The sequence below is a fragment of the Ctenopharyngodon idella genome, chromosome 2 (assembly GCF_019924925.1).
Source record: "Ctenopharyngodon idella isolate HZGC_01 chromosome 2, HZGC01, whole genome shotgun sequence".
NCBI lineage: Eukaryota > Metazoa > Chordata > Actinopteri > Cypriniformes > Xenocyprididae > Ctenopharyngodon > Ctenopharyngodon idella.
This window is the reverse complement of record NC_067221.1, coordinates 6,821,282-6,836,758: the sequence shown is the minus strand read 5'-3', so window position 1 is coordinate 6,836,758 and position 15,477 is coordinate 6,821,282. Positions and strand designations below refer to the sequence as shown.

The 15,477-nt window shown below is 33.5% G+C and overlaps 1 gene segment (V, D, J or C); it reads right to left on the bottom strand.

Moving 5' to 3' along the window:
• The window catches only part of LOC127501352 (T cell receptor delta variable 3-like), a 71,931-nt gene extending 64,539 nt beyond the window's left edge, over window positions 1-7,392 (bottom strand). The window contains 1 exon segment of the V gene segment in view: window positions 7,318-7,392. Coding sequence covers window positions 7,318-7,366 — 49 coding nt within the window.
• Window positions 7,393-15,477: the final 8,085 nt, after the last annotated feature.

Genomic DNA, 15,477 nt, shown 5'->3' with positions numbered 1-15,477 from the left:
AACTTAACTCCTTAAAAAAGAATGAACATCATTAAATGTCAATGTTGAGTGTATATCACCCTCTTCTGGTCTTTCATAGCTTTCTGCACATAATACATCTTCACAAAATTTAGATTTTAATGGCAATAACCAGATTTATGGTGATATGTATTATTGTACTGGTATGAGCAATATGAAATTAATTGAAACCAAATGTAAGGGAAAACTGATACAAATGTAAATATAAATAATGTAAAATTATATATATATACATGTGGATGGATAAAAAGGTTTTTAAAAATGAAATCATAAAGTAGGTGAATTATTCTAATACAAACTGAAATTGTATAATGATGTAATTGATGCTGTTGCTGTCAGAGTTTTTGTGTGAGTGTTGAGTGTGTTTGAGTCACAGTGGGGTTCAGAGCACAGTAGTACACAGCAGAGTCTGACACACGCAGGTTCTTGATTGTCAAAGGAACTGAAGTTTTGCTGAGATTTGCTTGAAATCTCTCCTTGAATTCATCCTCATTTTCTCCAGTGTTAGAGAATTTTTTCAGCATGTACTTGGGGATCCCATTTACTTTCTGCTGGTACCAGAAGAGAGTCGGGTTTGTGTAAGAAGCCTGATATGTACAGTTGATTGTTACATCATCACCTTCAAAAGCAGACTGAATCTTTGAATGCTGATCAACTTTATCTTGAGATTTACATCCTGAAATAGAATTGAAACAATATGAATAAAAACTTCACCTACTGGCTGCAAGGAATATACACAAATATATAAGGAAAATTCATTTTAAATAGGCTATTTGAAAATAATCATTATTTAATAGCGCTACTCACCCCAGATATATAAAAATATGATCACAATGACACTTTTCCAGAGTGCCATTATATACAACTGAAATTACCAAGGATATATTCAGAGATGTTGTGATCTTCTTCCTCTTTCTGTATCTGTTAAAGCAGCAGTAAATTCAAGTCATTTGGTCTGACTGCTGGGAGGAGCCTGTGCTACAGTAAGTGCCAATGAAGACTGTAGTTTATATAATATATAGTGCTATATCACTTCATTCACTTATCTGAGTAACTCAAACCGGCACTACTTTCATATCTCTCATATCACAGAGTATCATTCAAGTATACATGACAGACAGTACAGTTAACAGTTAAGTTACATACCAAGAACTAAAACCATTAAAAGTAAATTCATCAGCCAGATTAACAGATTATAACAGTCTAATAAGTATTCCAGAGCACAAATGTTTGCAGATGTTACAAGGGACAAATACATTTAACATACAGTGGGATCTTAAATGAGTATTTCCCACATCACAGATTCTGCCACACTGTGGCCAACTTCTGAAATTACATTGTTTTGTCAGAATAAAAAAGGTGTTCAAAGACAAAGTCACAGTAGCTCCTGTTTGACTTCTAAGTTTTTTTCAAACCTTTTTTCTTTTTCTTTTGAACTGTACTAAAAATATGTAAATATTACTTTTATTTATTTATTTATTTATTTATTTATTTATTTATTTATTTAAATATGGCCATGTATGAATGTAGCAAACACATTTGGTTTTGCATTTGCTGAGGAGTAGTTTGGATTATATTCGAGCAAGACAATCTTGTTAGTTTGTCAGTGTGAGATGTTTAAGAACAGTATTGATTATGTAAACTAACTATAAACTAAAAGTTTTGCCAAAGTAATCTCTTTAGTCATAATGATAATGATTGAAATGAAGTAATTAAAGAAGTAGAAATTAAGATGTGTATTTGTGCACTGAAGGAACCACATGAAACATATATTGTATCTTTGTAGTTTTTTAACAGGCCTAATTCAGCCTCACACAGGTGTTACCACATATTTTATTACATTTGGAGCTGGATAGATTGTGGTTTTGATTGTGGTTTTCACTAGATCGGTTCAAAGTGAAAAGAGCTTCAGGTTTTTGTACGACGTGTTTCATGTTTTGTATCACTGGGCTCCAACTCTTAGAGCACAATAATAGAGAGCTGAATCTGACAGACGTACATCAGTAATAGTGAGTTCAGTGGATGTTTGTGATGTAGTCGACTGAAACCGATCATCAGAGGTGTGTGCTGCAGCACTTGATGATCGTGCAGGTTTGCGTAATAAATACTGAGGTTCTTTGTTTGGATATTGTCTGTACCAGTAAAGCAGAACATATTGACTACTTGCAGTATATGAGCAGCTCAGCTTGACAGTTTCTGTTTCTTTAGTGCTTTTTTCTGTTTTATCTGGCTCAATGTTGTCTCCAGTCACCGAAACTGTGAACAATAAAAAGTGATTTTTGATTTGTGAAAGCAAGTTTGACAAAATGATATTGCAAGCACAATTTATTTTTTCTTTAAAATAAAGAAAAAAAAATGCTGTTTGATGCTTTAAAGTTGTAATTGTTTATGTACAGAATTGTATTAATTAATAAATATTGTACCTGTTCCCACAATGAGAATAAGTATGAAGCATGTGTCCATGTTGAATCAGATCAGATCAGTTCTCTGTTGAGGCTCTCAGTGCTTGAGCTGTAAGTCACTGCAGATCAGTCACAAACACACACAGGAACTTCCTCCTCGCTCAACTTCCTGCTGCTGTTTATGATTATCATTTAACTGTGTTAGATAACTATTTAAATCTGTTCATATAAAGCAATCAAGTCTCTTCAGAAAATTTGGACTAAACCACTCAATTAATATGTTTTACAATCTCTTAATGAACTATTTGAAGCATCAAAGTGTCAATTGCGTAGCTGTCTAGAAACAGAAAGCTCTCAGATTTCATCAAAAATATCTTCATTTGTGTTCCAAAGATGAACAAAGGTCTCACAGGTTTGGAACGACATGACGGTGAGTAATTAATGACAGAATTTTCATTTATGGTTGAACTAACCCTTTAACAGGTGAACAACAACAGCATAGAACAACAAGTGAGGGAAATCAATAAATAAGGGAACTCCTCCTCGCTGAACTTCCTGCTACTGTTTATGATTGTCATTTAACTGTGTTAGATAACTATGCAAATTTTATTTATTTTAATTATTAGAGAATTTTGTATATAATATGCAACATGAGAAGCATGATAATTAAACTGTCTTGATGGAGTTCAGCTGTCTTAATGTGTGCAAAACATGATAGTGCTGCTGATGATGAATAGAGTAGATGCAGTGGAGTATTTCTAAAAAAAAAATAAAATACATAATATTGTAATATGACCAGTGATGGGAATAACGTCGTTATAAATAAACGGCGTTACTAACGGCGTTACTTTTTTCAGTAACGAGTAATCAAACGAATTACTTTTGCTCCCGTTACAACGCCGTTACCGTTACTGACAATAAAATAATTAAAAATAATTGAGCTCACTGAAGCGGTTTTCATCCGAGTAGGCTCTCAGCCATAGGACCTGCAAAGGTTTTTCTCTGGTGTGTGTGTTGTGGTGGGACACATGCTAACTGATGATGATTGGTGTGTGATGATAGACCTGCAAAGCGTTTTGTTGTAAAGAAATAGTACAGGTTAGTCATACACAAATATAATTTTAAACTGATAATAATACGACGCTCTCTCTCTCTCTCTCTCTCTCTCTCTCTCTCTCTCTCTCTCTCTCTCTGTGTGTGTGTGTGTGTGTGTGTGTGTGTGTGTGTGTGTGTGTGTGTGTGTGTGTGTGTGTGTCAAAGCATGCGGGCGGAGCGCGAGCTCAAACCAGAATACCCTTTGTGACATGCTGGATCGAAAATATGTGAAATATTTTTTTTTTCTAGTCGACTAGTAGTTGTTCATTTAAGTCATTAGTTGACTAATCACATTTATATTAATTTAATTTCTTAAATACTGGAGAGAATAAACCATAATAATGAGCGTTTACATAGGCTATATAGCACTCAAGCGCACGCATAAATCTTGCCATAAAGAACCGGCAAAAACAGGAGACCTTATAATTGTTTTTTTTTTTAATAAACTACCCTAATGTTTTCTGAATCAGTGTCGTCTGCGAAGATGAAGTTGACATTGCTGACTCTCATCATCTCTGCATAGTGGACGCGCCTATAGAGAGAAAATGCACATTTCTTTCGGATTACATAATCAGAGAGTAGGCTAGCCTATTTCTATTTGTTTTGAATTATTTAGTTTAAAAGTAGACATTTCTATAGATATATTTCTCATGTCTGTGAGGCAAGCAGCTGCTGAGTTTCGATTCATTTAGCCTATAAGACGCGCTCCAGTTCACGCGCAAGTCATCGTGCCGGCGCTTCCATGCCATAATTATATTGTCTGCTATATTTGTTTCTCATTTATTAAATCCAGGCAATTGGTTGATGAAACATTGATTAAAACTAAGATACAATTTTTACAAAACGAAATTCACTTAAAAAAAAAAAAGTCTTTCTACAAAACAAAACTTAATGAAGTGGTCAAAATCATGTCACTCCATGTCTCCCGATATATTGCGCATCTTATGCTGTATTCTATCATGCTGTTCACTTTTCATAATCAAACAGATACATAACATAGGCCTATTTAAAGATAAATATGAAACTACGTTTTCTTTAATGCTACCAACACGTATAATACAGTACAGAGAAATTTCATGTCGTGAGCAAGAGCGGATCACGAGTTAACGATCAAGAATTATTTATTTTTAGACTTATATTTAATATTAGGGAGATCCAAGTTATTTGATATATTTGATTTTTTTTTTTTTTTTTTTAAAGTAATGCAATAGTTACTTTCCCTGGTGATTAGTTACTTTTATAATGATGTAACTATTTGTGAGAAGTAACTAGTAACTATAACTAATTACTTTTTTTTAAAGTAACGTGCCCAACACTAAATATATGACCATATCTTATATAAGATTTGAAACAGCAGTATTTCCATGTGAATGTGTGTAAACACTGCCATCCTGTGGCATACATGTGCCAGTAGTGGCCAAACGTGATGTCCAGCCTAGGACAATTGATATTCACACTATTTATTTAAATATGTAAAAAAAAAAAAAAATTGTTAAAGATTTTGTAAACATAATGCATAGTTGTGCTTGAAGTCTTATTTGTGATAACGCAATGAAACATGCCAAAATGTGTGAACATAATTTTTGGCCAGGTCTGTTATACAAAGAAATTATGAACACATGCAAAAACAAGAGAAAACCAACAAAATATTAATTATGTTGTAGTCAATGTTTGCTTTTTCCTGTGAGATTTTTGTTTTTCTATTTTTTTTTTTTTTTTTTTTTTGCATAGTAGAAATAAATCCTGTAGCTGTAGTTTACCGTTTAACAAATAACTTTGTCAGATAAATACCTTAACCAAGTTTAGTGTTCAATCAAACTAATCTTATTAATAACTAATAAAACAACAGGTGAACAAAATCAGTAATTAAGGGAACAAACTGGAACACACTAGAGAACTAGATCAGAGAACACGACAGAACAACACAATGAACAAAACATAATCCTGACACTTGTAGGATCATTAATATATATATATATATATATATATATATATATATATATATATGTATATATTTTTGTATAGATCAGATGAGTTTCCTGTCACTGTGGGCTTCAGAGCACAGTAATACAGAGCAGAGTCTGATACTTCAGCAGAGGAGATCTCCAGGCTCACAACATTGTTGTTTTTATCCACTTTAGGTAAAAGACGAGGAGGAAGAGGGTCACTTTTGGTTCCTTGTGGATAAATGTATGCGAGGAACTCTGGTTTGGATCCCGGATACTGACGATACCAGTGCAGGTTTTCTACAGATCCATCATATTCACAGGACAGAGTGACTTCGTCTCCTGCAGATTTAAGCACCTTGTTTTCCAGCGGTGTTATTGACTGTGCAAATGTCTCCCCTGCAAGACAACCATTAAACTTTTGATCAAACTTACCCAAAGAAAGAATCGTGCTGATGCATTAGTCAGTTAAATCAGTTTCAAGCAATATAAAAAAAAGAGATGAAACTCCAAACATTGTACAAAACAAGAAAGCATGTGATTAAAGGTCTAGAATCAGTAAATTTCTCTTACTTTTCATCAACAAGAGCAGAAGCAGAACACAAAGGATCGTCATGTTTGCACTGTAGGAAGAAAAAGAGTTCAGTTTGCTCTATATCAGATCTCCACAGGCTCCTCCTATCTGTCAGTGTAAGAGGATGAGAACAGCATTAAAATTACATCAGTTCATGAACACTGAAAACATATGAAACCATAATATACCATAACCATACTATAATGCTGTGCTGTAAGACTATCAGAGCTCATCTAATCATTAAGATTATTTTCTTCATTATGGTGGATGTTTATGGCTTCCTGCTGGTTATTGCAATAAAACCCTGATTGGGTTTCACCTGTACAGTACATTAGAGTCCTCATTCATTACAGCTGCAGTTTAGTTTAATTTGATGAAATAATTAAAACTTTAATGCAACTCATAATAACTTAACTCCTTAAAGAAGAATGAACATCATTAAATGTCAATGTTGAGTGTATATCGCCCTCTTCTGGTCTTTCATAGCTTTCTGCACATAATACATCTTCACAAAATCTAGATTTTAATGGCAATAACCAGATTTATGGTGATATATATTATTGTAACGGTATGAGCAATATGAAATCAATTGAAACCAACTGTAAGGGAAAACTGGTACAAATGTAAATATAACTGATGTAAATTAGATTATGTAAACTGAGTGTAAACTTTTAAATGAGTATATCCATATATATTTTTATCCATATATGTGGATAAAAAGGTTTTTAAAAATGAAATCATAGAATAAGAATAATTATTCTAATACAAACTGAAATTGTATAATGATGTAATTGATGCTGTTACACTGTCAGAGTTTTTGTGTGAGTGTTGAGTGTGTTTGAGTCACAGTGGGGTTCAGAGCACAGTAGTACACAGCAGAGTCAGACACACACAGGTCCTGGATTGTCAGAGGAACTGAAGTTTTGCTGAGATTTGCTTGAAATCTCTCCTTGAATTCATCCTCATTTTCTCCAGTGTTAGAGAATTTTTTCAGCATGTACTTGGGGATCCCATTTACTTTCTGCTGGTACCAGAAGAGAGTCGGGTTTGTGTAAGAAGTCTGATATGTACAGTTGATTGTTACATCATCACCTTCAAAAGCAGACTGAATCTTTGTATGCTGATCAACTTTGTCTTCAGATTTACATCCTGAAATAGAATTGAAACAATATGAATAAAAATTTTGTCCATTGGCTGCAAAGAATATACACATAGACACGTAAGGAAAATTAATTTTAAATAGGCTATTTGAAAAGAATCATTATTTAATAGCGCTACTCACCCCAGATATATAAAAATATGATCACAATGATACTTTTCCAGAGTGCCATTATATACAACTGAAATCACCAAGGATATATGCAGAGATGTTGTGATCTTCTTCCTCTTTCTGTATCTGTTAAAGCAGCAGTAAATTCAAGTCATTTGGTCTGACTGCTGGGAGGAGCCTGTGCTACAGTAAGTGCCAATGAAGATGAGTATGAGGTCTCTGCGGAACAAAAGTGGGTGTTTCTGAATTTGTGGGTGATTTCAAACTGGTGAGTGTTTATAAATCATGCAATGAAAATGATCCCTTTCATCCGACCCCACCCCTAAACCCTACCCACACTGACCAGGTAACGCTCTCAAAAACGCTATGTTTATGATGGCCTCGTTCACTGATCTGGTAACTCCTATTACTGTCCTGCAGAGACTGATGAAGACTGTAGTATATGTAATATATTGAAGTGCTATATCACTTCATTTTGCTAATATGTATAATAATGAATCTACGTATACATGTATTTGATTAGCTTATATCACTTTTTATTCACTGAAAAACACAGTATCTTATTACACTTTAGAATGCTTGATTCTGATTGGTCAATCGTGGCATTCAGCAGCAGTCTATTTCCATATATTTGCCATCATCCATAGCAACATTGTATATGTATTCTGTATGTTGTTGTGAATTTTAAGGTAATATAGCTACAGGTCAGATTATAAACTGAAGTCGCAAACTTTAACTGTAAAATCAATTTCATATTCATATACCCTCACAAAAACTAAGTATACTTCATGTTCATTTTATTAAGTATACATAACAGTACATTTAACAGTTAAATTACATACCAAGATGTGTATTTGTGCATTGGAGGAACCACATGGGACGTGATATCCTGAACATATTGTTTCTTTGAAGTTTTATAGCAGGCCTAATTCAGGCTCACACAGGTGTTAGCACATATTTTATTACATTTGAGGCTGGATAGATTGTGGTTTTGATTGTGGTTTTCACTAGTTCGGTTCAAAGTGAAAAGATCTTCAGGTTTTTGTACGACGTGTTTCATGTTTTGTATCACTGGGCTCCAACTAGCAGAGCACAATAATAGAGAGCTGAATCTGACAGACGTACATCAGTAATAGTGAGTTCAGTGGATGTTCGTGATGTAGTCGACTGAAACCGATCATCAGAGGTGTGTGCTGCAGCACCTGATGATCGTGCAGGTTTGCGTAATAAATACTGAGGTTCTTTGTTTGGATATTGTCTGTACCAGTAAAGCAGAACAAATTCACTATTTGTACTATATGAGCAGCTCAGCTTGACAGTTTCTGTTTCTTTACTGTTCTTTTCTCTCTCTTTATCTGGCTCAATGTTGTCTCCAGTCACCAAACCTGTCAACAAGCACATGGATTTTTGATTTGTGAAAGTTGGCAAAATAATACTTAAAACACATTCACAGCACATTTTACAAAAATACAAAATCAAAATCAATAGATCTTTTTTTTTTTTTTTTTTTTTTTTTCATTTAAAAATCAATACAATTAAAAGTACCTGTTCCCACAATGAGAATAAGTATGAAGCATGTGTCCATGTTGAATCACATCAGATCAGTTCTCTGTTGAGGCTCTCAGTGCTTGAGCTGTAAGTCACTGCAGATCAGTCACAAACACACACAGGAACTTCCTGCTTTATAAAGGCATGGCTTAAATACTAGATGTCTTTGCATTTTTCAGTCTGTCTAATTTCCTCTCAATTCTCATGAAAATATTAACTGTTGGAAATATGAAGAATATTTACTTTATAGTTATATAGATATTTAGCTAGTTATTTTAGTATATTTACCATAATTTAGAACAAGCAAGAGCTCCATTTGAATTTGTGTGCTTTATATTACATGAGAATCATTTGAGATATTTTAAAGTTTGTTACATTTAACTTTTTTTTTATTAAATTGATTTGTCAACTAGGACCAGGGTTGGGCAAAAATACATCAAAATGTATTTTAAAATAAAATACCAAATACCTTAATTTTAAGTGTATCAAAATAAACTACAAAATACAGCAATACAGCAAAATACTAAAAAAAATACTTTTACAAGGGAGCATGAAATTTTTTTGCAAACCTTCCATTGGCCTATTTGATGCAATAAAGTCATGCAATAAATCTGACATATGCAACCAGTTAAAGGCACAATATGTACAGTAGGATTTTTGAACAATGTTATATACAATCAAACCTAAATTTATTCAGACACCTTAAACATTTCATTCATTAATACAGTTTATTCACTATAGTTTAAATAAAATGGTAATACAATATGACAATCTCAAAGTGTAACTGTGTCAGAAAAAAATTATCTTAATTATGTCAGATAACACTTAAGCAAAACATGGTCAAGTCAAAGTGTCTGAATTATTAATTTGGTTCCAAATTTTTATCAATTTTACTGGTAGTCCACTGTATGAAGAATTTTTGGGTATAATATGTCACAGTTTACTGTATTTTGCTATCCTCACTTACATAACTGAATTATAGTGTCCTATAGTTTATTTTGTAGAAACCATGGAAACACTAAAGACGCATTATATTCCTCATCTGCTTAATGAAATACATTATATTTTTTATTAAACAGATGACGAACTGTTTGGATTCATTCATTGACAGAAAACTAATCATGTTATGTAGCTTTTTGTTTAAATCTCGTTTTCTTGATTTACCGTGAGTACCATGTTTTACCATGACTAATATCGATCTAGTTTACAACAAGTGTCTCATAGCCGAATGAACGCAGAGTAGCACTATAACAACTTTCAACATGCTCATCATGCTAGACTGAAAAAAGCGGAAGCGGTGACTGTGGCGTAATAAAAGCTCTGCTGTTCTCAAGACATGGGTTGTGTTCGTCTCTCATTATCAATTGCTCCAGCGGTCTCATTCAGCTCCAACATCACTGCTCTGCTTCATACTACAGTAAGGTTAATAATCACATCCATGAACATGATTTTTGCCCGAGTCCCGTCCCGATTCTTTTCCACTGGCTGTAGACGTAAAGACAACACATCCCATGATTCCACAAAATCAAGGATAAGCGACTAAATAAGGGACCTCTAGTGATGAAAATTAACATATTGTGGCTTTAACAGATCAAATATTCACATATCCCTGTGATCTCCCAGATAAAGGTTAGTTTTAAAGTAACCAACAGTTTAATGTTTGACAGTCTATGAATGACTCATAATTGTATCCTGATTGCTGTTTGGTAATGAAGGGCCTACTTTGCATCAGCAACACTGACTCAATGACAAAGTCATTCATAAGAAGACAACTGATGGCACCTGTATACATAGCAACTAGTTTCTAACTAGTTAATCATTTGATTGTTAATCATAAATATAGGGGGCTGCTGTTCGGTTTAATAGTTTTCACGAACATTATGAAAATTGGTAAACTATTTAGCCTAGGCTACTAAAACAAACAACAAAACTTAACATCTGTTCTGAGCTCAACAAGTCTGGGCAAGTCTGAGCACCAATCAGAGGCCGCATTTTTATGATGTCATCATGTAGACTTCTTACAAAGAATTTTACAGTGTTTTAAAAAAACAAAAATACAAAACACTAAAGTATTTTGATACAAAATACAAAACAATTTTCATCAACCCTATCAAATACAAATTACAAAATACTGTTTTGTATTTGAACTACGTATTTGAAATACATGTATCATAAATACTGCCCATCCCTGACTAGGACAGTATAAGACAATATTGGTTTTAATGTGATTCATCTTTATATTGCTAAACATTTACTTTGTTTACATTTTGTTTATATTTGATCACTTTTACAATAAGCTGATCTTTCTTGTCTCTCACTGTAACAGGTTTTTGTATAGATCTGATGTGTTTCCTGTGACTGTGGGCCTCAGAGCACAGTAATACACAGCAGAGTCAGACACACGCAGATCCTTGATCATCAGAGGAACTGAATTTGATGAAAGTTCAGAGTGAAATCTCTCCTGGAACTCAGTGCCATTTTCTCCATCATATTTGCTTCTCCTCAGGATGTATTTAGGAAAGTCATTTGCTCTCTGGATGTACCAAAATAAATTTTCTTGAACTGAATCTGTTTTATATTTACACTGTAATGTCACTGATCTTCCTTCAGCTTCAGTCACATGTTTGTCTGGCTGATCAACTGTGTCCTCTGATCTGCACTCTGTAAAGGTTTAACAATATTTAATGTACAGTAAAATACAAAACATGACCAACTTGCATGAATATGAAGCTGTATTAAATGAAAATTCATACCAAGAATGAATAGTGCGAAGAGAAATATGTTCCTCAACCTGTGTGACATGACTGTTGAATAAACCTTGAAGTTCAGATAAATCAGTAATGGGAGAATTTTACTTTTAGTATTATAATAATGATGATCCAAGGAGGAGCTTGTGGATACCCAATAAAGGTTCAGTATTGTCAAAGGTAATATTGAGTAACTACTGCCCTCTAATGGTTACCTGCAAGTATTGTATAACTGAAACAGTGACATCTCATAGAGTTCAATGTACATTAATAAAGATATTTATTTTCTGAATTATTGGATATTCTAAAGAGAACTGGTGAACTAAAGGACTGTATTGTAGGGATTTAATGTAATTTATCTTTCATATCCCAAATTCTTTGTGTTTTATATGTGATTGTTTTTGCATTAGATTAATTACATATTTTTATAATAGCTTTCTTTTCACTATCTCTGTGTTTCTCTCATTGTAACAGGTTTTTGTATAGATCTGATGTGTTTCCTGTCACTGTGGGCCTCAGAGCACAGTAATACAGAGCAGAGTCTGATACTGCAGCAGAGGAGATGATCAGATCCACATGTTCCCTTCTTGTAATGTTAGCAGAAAATCTTGGATCTACGTTAGACACCTGAGCTTGTTTTGCACTACTGAGGATGAGTACAAGAAATTCAGGTTTTGATCTTCCATACTGACGGTACCAGTGGAGATAATCTGAACCTCCAGAGGCAGAAAAACTACAGGATAATGTAACACTTGAACCCTCCTCAGCAAAAACATCCGTTTTGTTTGGTTTGATGACATTTCCAAATACAGCAGCTGAAATAGAAAAGAGACATTTGTACATTTTTAGTGAGATGTTTTTAATAAAAAGGAAATTTTAAACAAAAAATTAAAATAATTATCCAAATAACATACCAGCTGAAGCACAGAACAGAATAAGTGAATGAAGATTCATTGTACAAGTGTTCACTCTGAGAAGAGTCAGACTGAATGGTTTCATCCACAGTCTCTTTCAGACACGATTAGATCATGTCAGATCTGTGAACTCTGAGTCCCTCCTCTCTGAGAACATCTGACAATGAATTTCAAGAAGACAAGAAAGATCTAGTCACATGAACTAATGTTACGACTATATGATTGTGCCAAAGACAAGTAAGGCTGAATTGATCTGTGTTCCTTATTTGAGTATATGATTGGTTACAAAGCTATTGTGATGATATATTGCATTTGAGGGGGTGTGACACTTTTCATTTAAAATATTTTGAGTATTTAGTGATGATTTTCTTCCATTACAGTCGCACTTTGAACGTTATTTTGGACTCGGCTCACAACAGCGTACCATCATTTAAACAATTTATCTGTCCATCAGTGTTAAGAATAATAAATAATATGCTGTACAATTGTTCATGTTCAAGATCAGTTTTACTGTGCACAGCCTTTTAATCAGGAAAACACTATTGGATGATTAAAATAATATTAAAATCATTCAATTAAAATAAATCATGCAATCAATATAATAATGATTGCATGATCATAATGTAGTTCATTGAAGTTCATGATGATTTTATTACAGTTTTTAAATGTCAAAAATGCTTTCATCACATTCACATATATGTTTATGCTTGTATGTTTTTGTATGTGGTTTGACTTCAGTTTTGTCACAGTGGTCCTCAGAGCACAGTAGTACACAGCAGAGTCAGACACACACACATCCTTGATCATCAGAGGAACTGAATTTGATGAAAGTTCAGAGTGAAATCTCTTCTGAAACTCAGTGTCCTGATCTCCTCCATATTTGTTTTTCCTCAGCATGTATTTAGGAATGTCGTTTTCTCTCTGGATGTACCAGAAGAGGTCTGGTGTTGTTGTAGATGCAGTATATTTGCACTGTAATGTGACTGATCCTCCTTCAGGTTTAGTTACATGTTTATCTGGCTGATCAACTGTATCCTCTGGTCTGCATTCTGAAAATAAGATATTAATGTTACAAATGGTATTATTCAATAAGAAAATAACTTTACATGAAGTATACATACCATGAATAAATAATGCAAATATTAATGCTTCCAGCCATAGTTGCATTGTTTGATAGTGATATCTAAGCAGTTTGATTCAGTCGGTCTGAGAGAGAAGTCTGTTATTCCACACATCACATATTAATACTGATAGCTGCTTTCCTTTTGAAGATTAATGGTTTCCAGGGGAATATTTCCAGCACATGGGTCTGAATCTAATACAGTCAGAATATGAACATTACACTTTTCATTGTTTTGTATAAATAAATAATAAACTGAAAACTGTTAATGGATTCCAGGTCAATGATAGGCAGAAACAGAAGTTATTCCTGAATGTTATTTGGAAGCATAATATAATTTGTTTCATTATTATTATTATTATTATTATTATTTTTTTTTTTTAATGTCTGTTCTTGTTTTTTCATAATCAGTTATTTATTCTTCCTTAATTTACAATTAAAATGTATAACCATTAATGCAGCATAAAACATAAACAGTGTTATATATACTGTAGGTAAACGTATACTGTAGGTACTGAACCACTTTTTGATATTCAACAGGTGTTACCATATCCTCTCATTTATAGTCTCTGTGGTTTACAAAAGAGATGTCTGTGGTTTGATACTCATGTGATTGCTGTTGTTCAAAGCAGTAATAGTGTGTGTGAGTTTTTGTAAAGCTTCTCAGGCATTTTGTATCACTGGGCTCCTACTCTAAGAGCACAATAATAGAGAGCTGAATCTGACAGAGCTGCTGCTTTAATAATGAGTTCAGTGGATGATTGGGATGTTTTCGACTGAAACTGGTCTGGTATATCAGAATATGTATCAGAGCTGTATGTTCGAGCACCTTTATACAGTAAATATTCTGGTTCTCTGTTTGGATACTGTCTGTACCAGTAAAGCCAAACATAATTGCTGCTTGTATCATATGAGCATCTCAGTGTCACAGACTCTCCTTCTCTTCTGATCATATTAGTATCCTTGTCAACTGGACCAATGCTATCAGCAAATGCACCTGCAATACAATTTGAGAAATCACAATAGAACATTAAACCATCAGCCAGTTTCTCTTGCCAAAAACAGCATGAGATTTTAAAAGTGTAAATTATATCCACCTGAAACTGTAATGGCAATCACTAGTAGACATCTGTCCATGTTGATTCCTCAGTTTAAACAGGTTTTAATAATGGTTTAAGGTTAGTTGTGTATCTTTCTTTAAGGTTTATACATGTGCACTAAACTAAATGTGATTAATGATAAAAAAAACATTGAATAGATAAACGACTGCAGTGGGAGGGGCTCTGCTGTTTATGAATAGTGTGGGTGTGGTCAGTGACATCACAATCAATACAAGATCCTTTTTGTTTCATATTTTAAAATATAACAAGGAACAATGTCTGTTTATGAATATCGCTATTCCTTTTTTAATTCAGAGTTTAATAACTAAATGTAATCAAAACTTTCAGGCTCACCATCTGTGTTTTTAAGGCAATAATAACTTCTCATTAAGTGTAATAAGTGTTTAGGTTCTCAGAGACCTTATTACAGTGGAAGTAATCACGTAATATGTGAGTTAAAACAATTAAAATTAACAGAGTTCCTATATGCAGTTTGGAAAACTTGAGTAATTTCCAGGTTTGAGTAAGTATGGAAAAAAGAAAGTATGAGTAGGAAAATATATTTCTGTTTCCAGACTATTGCCCCTATTCAGTTTTCTAAAATATAACATTAAGAATTTCCAAAATGTATCATACAAGCAGAGTGTTTTCATGACCGAAGTTCAGTGATTATTTAGTGATTGTAAAAAAGGACTGAATGAATTCAAGGCGCACAATTTCATTACATTTCATTATGTGTGTGT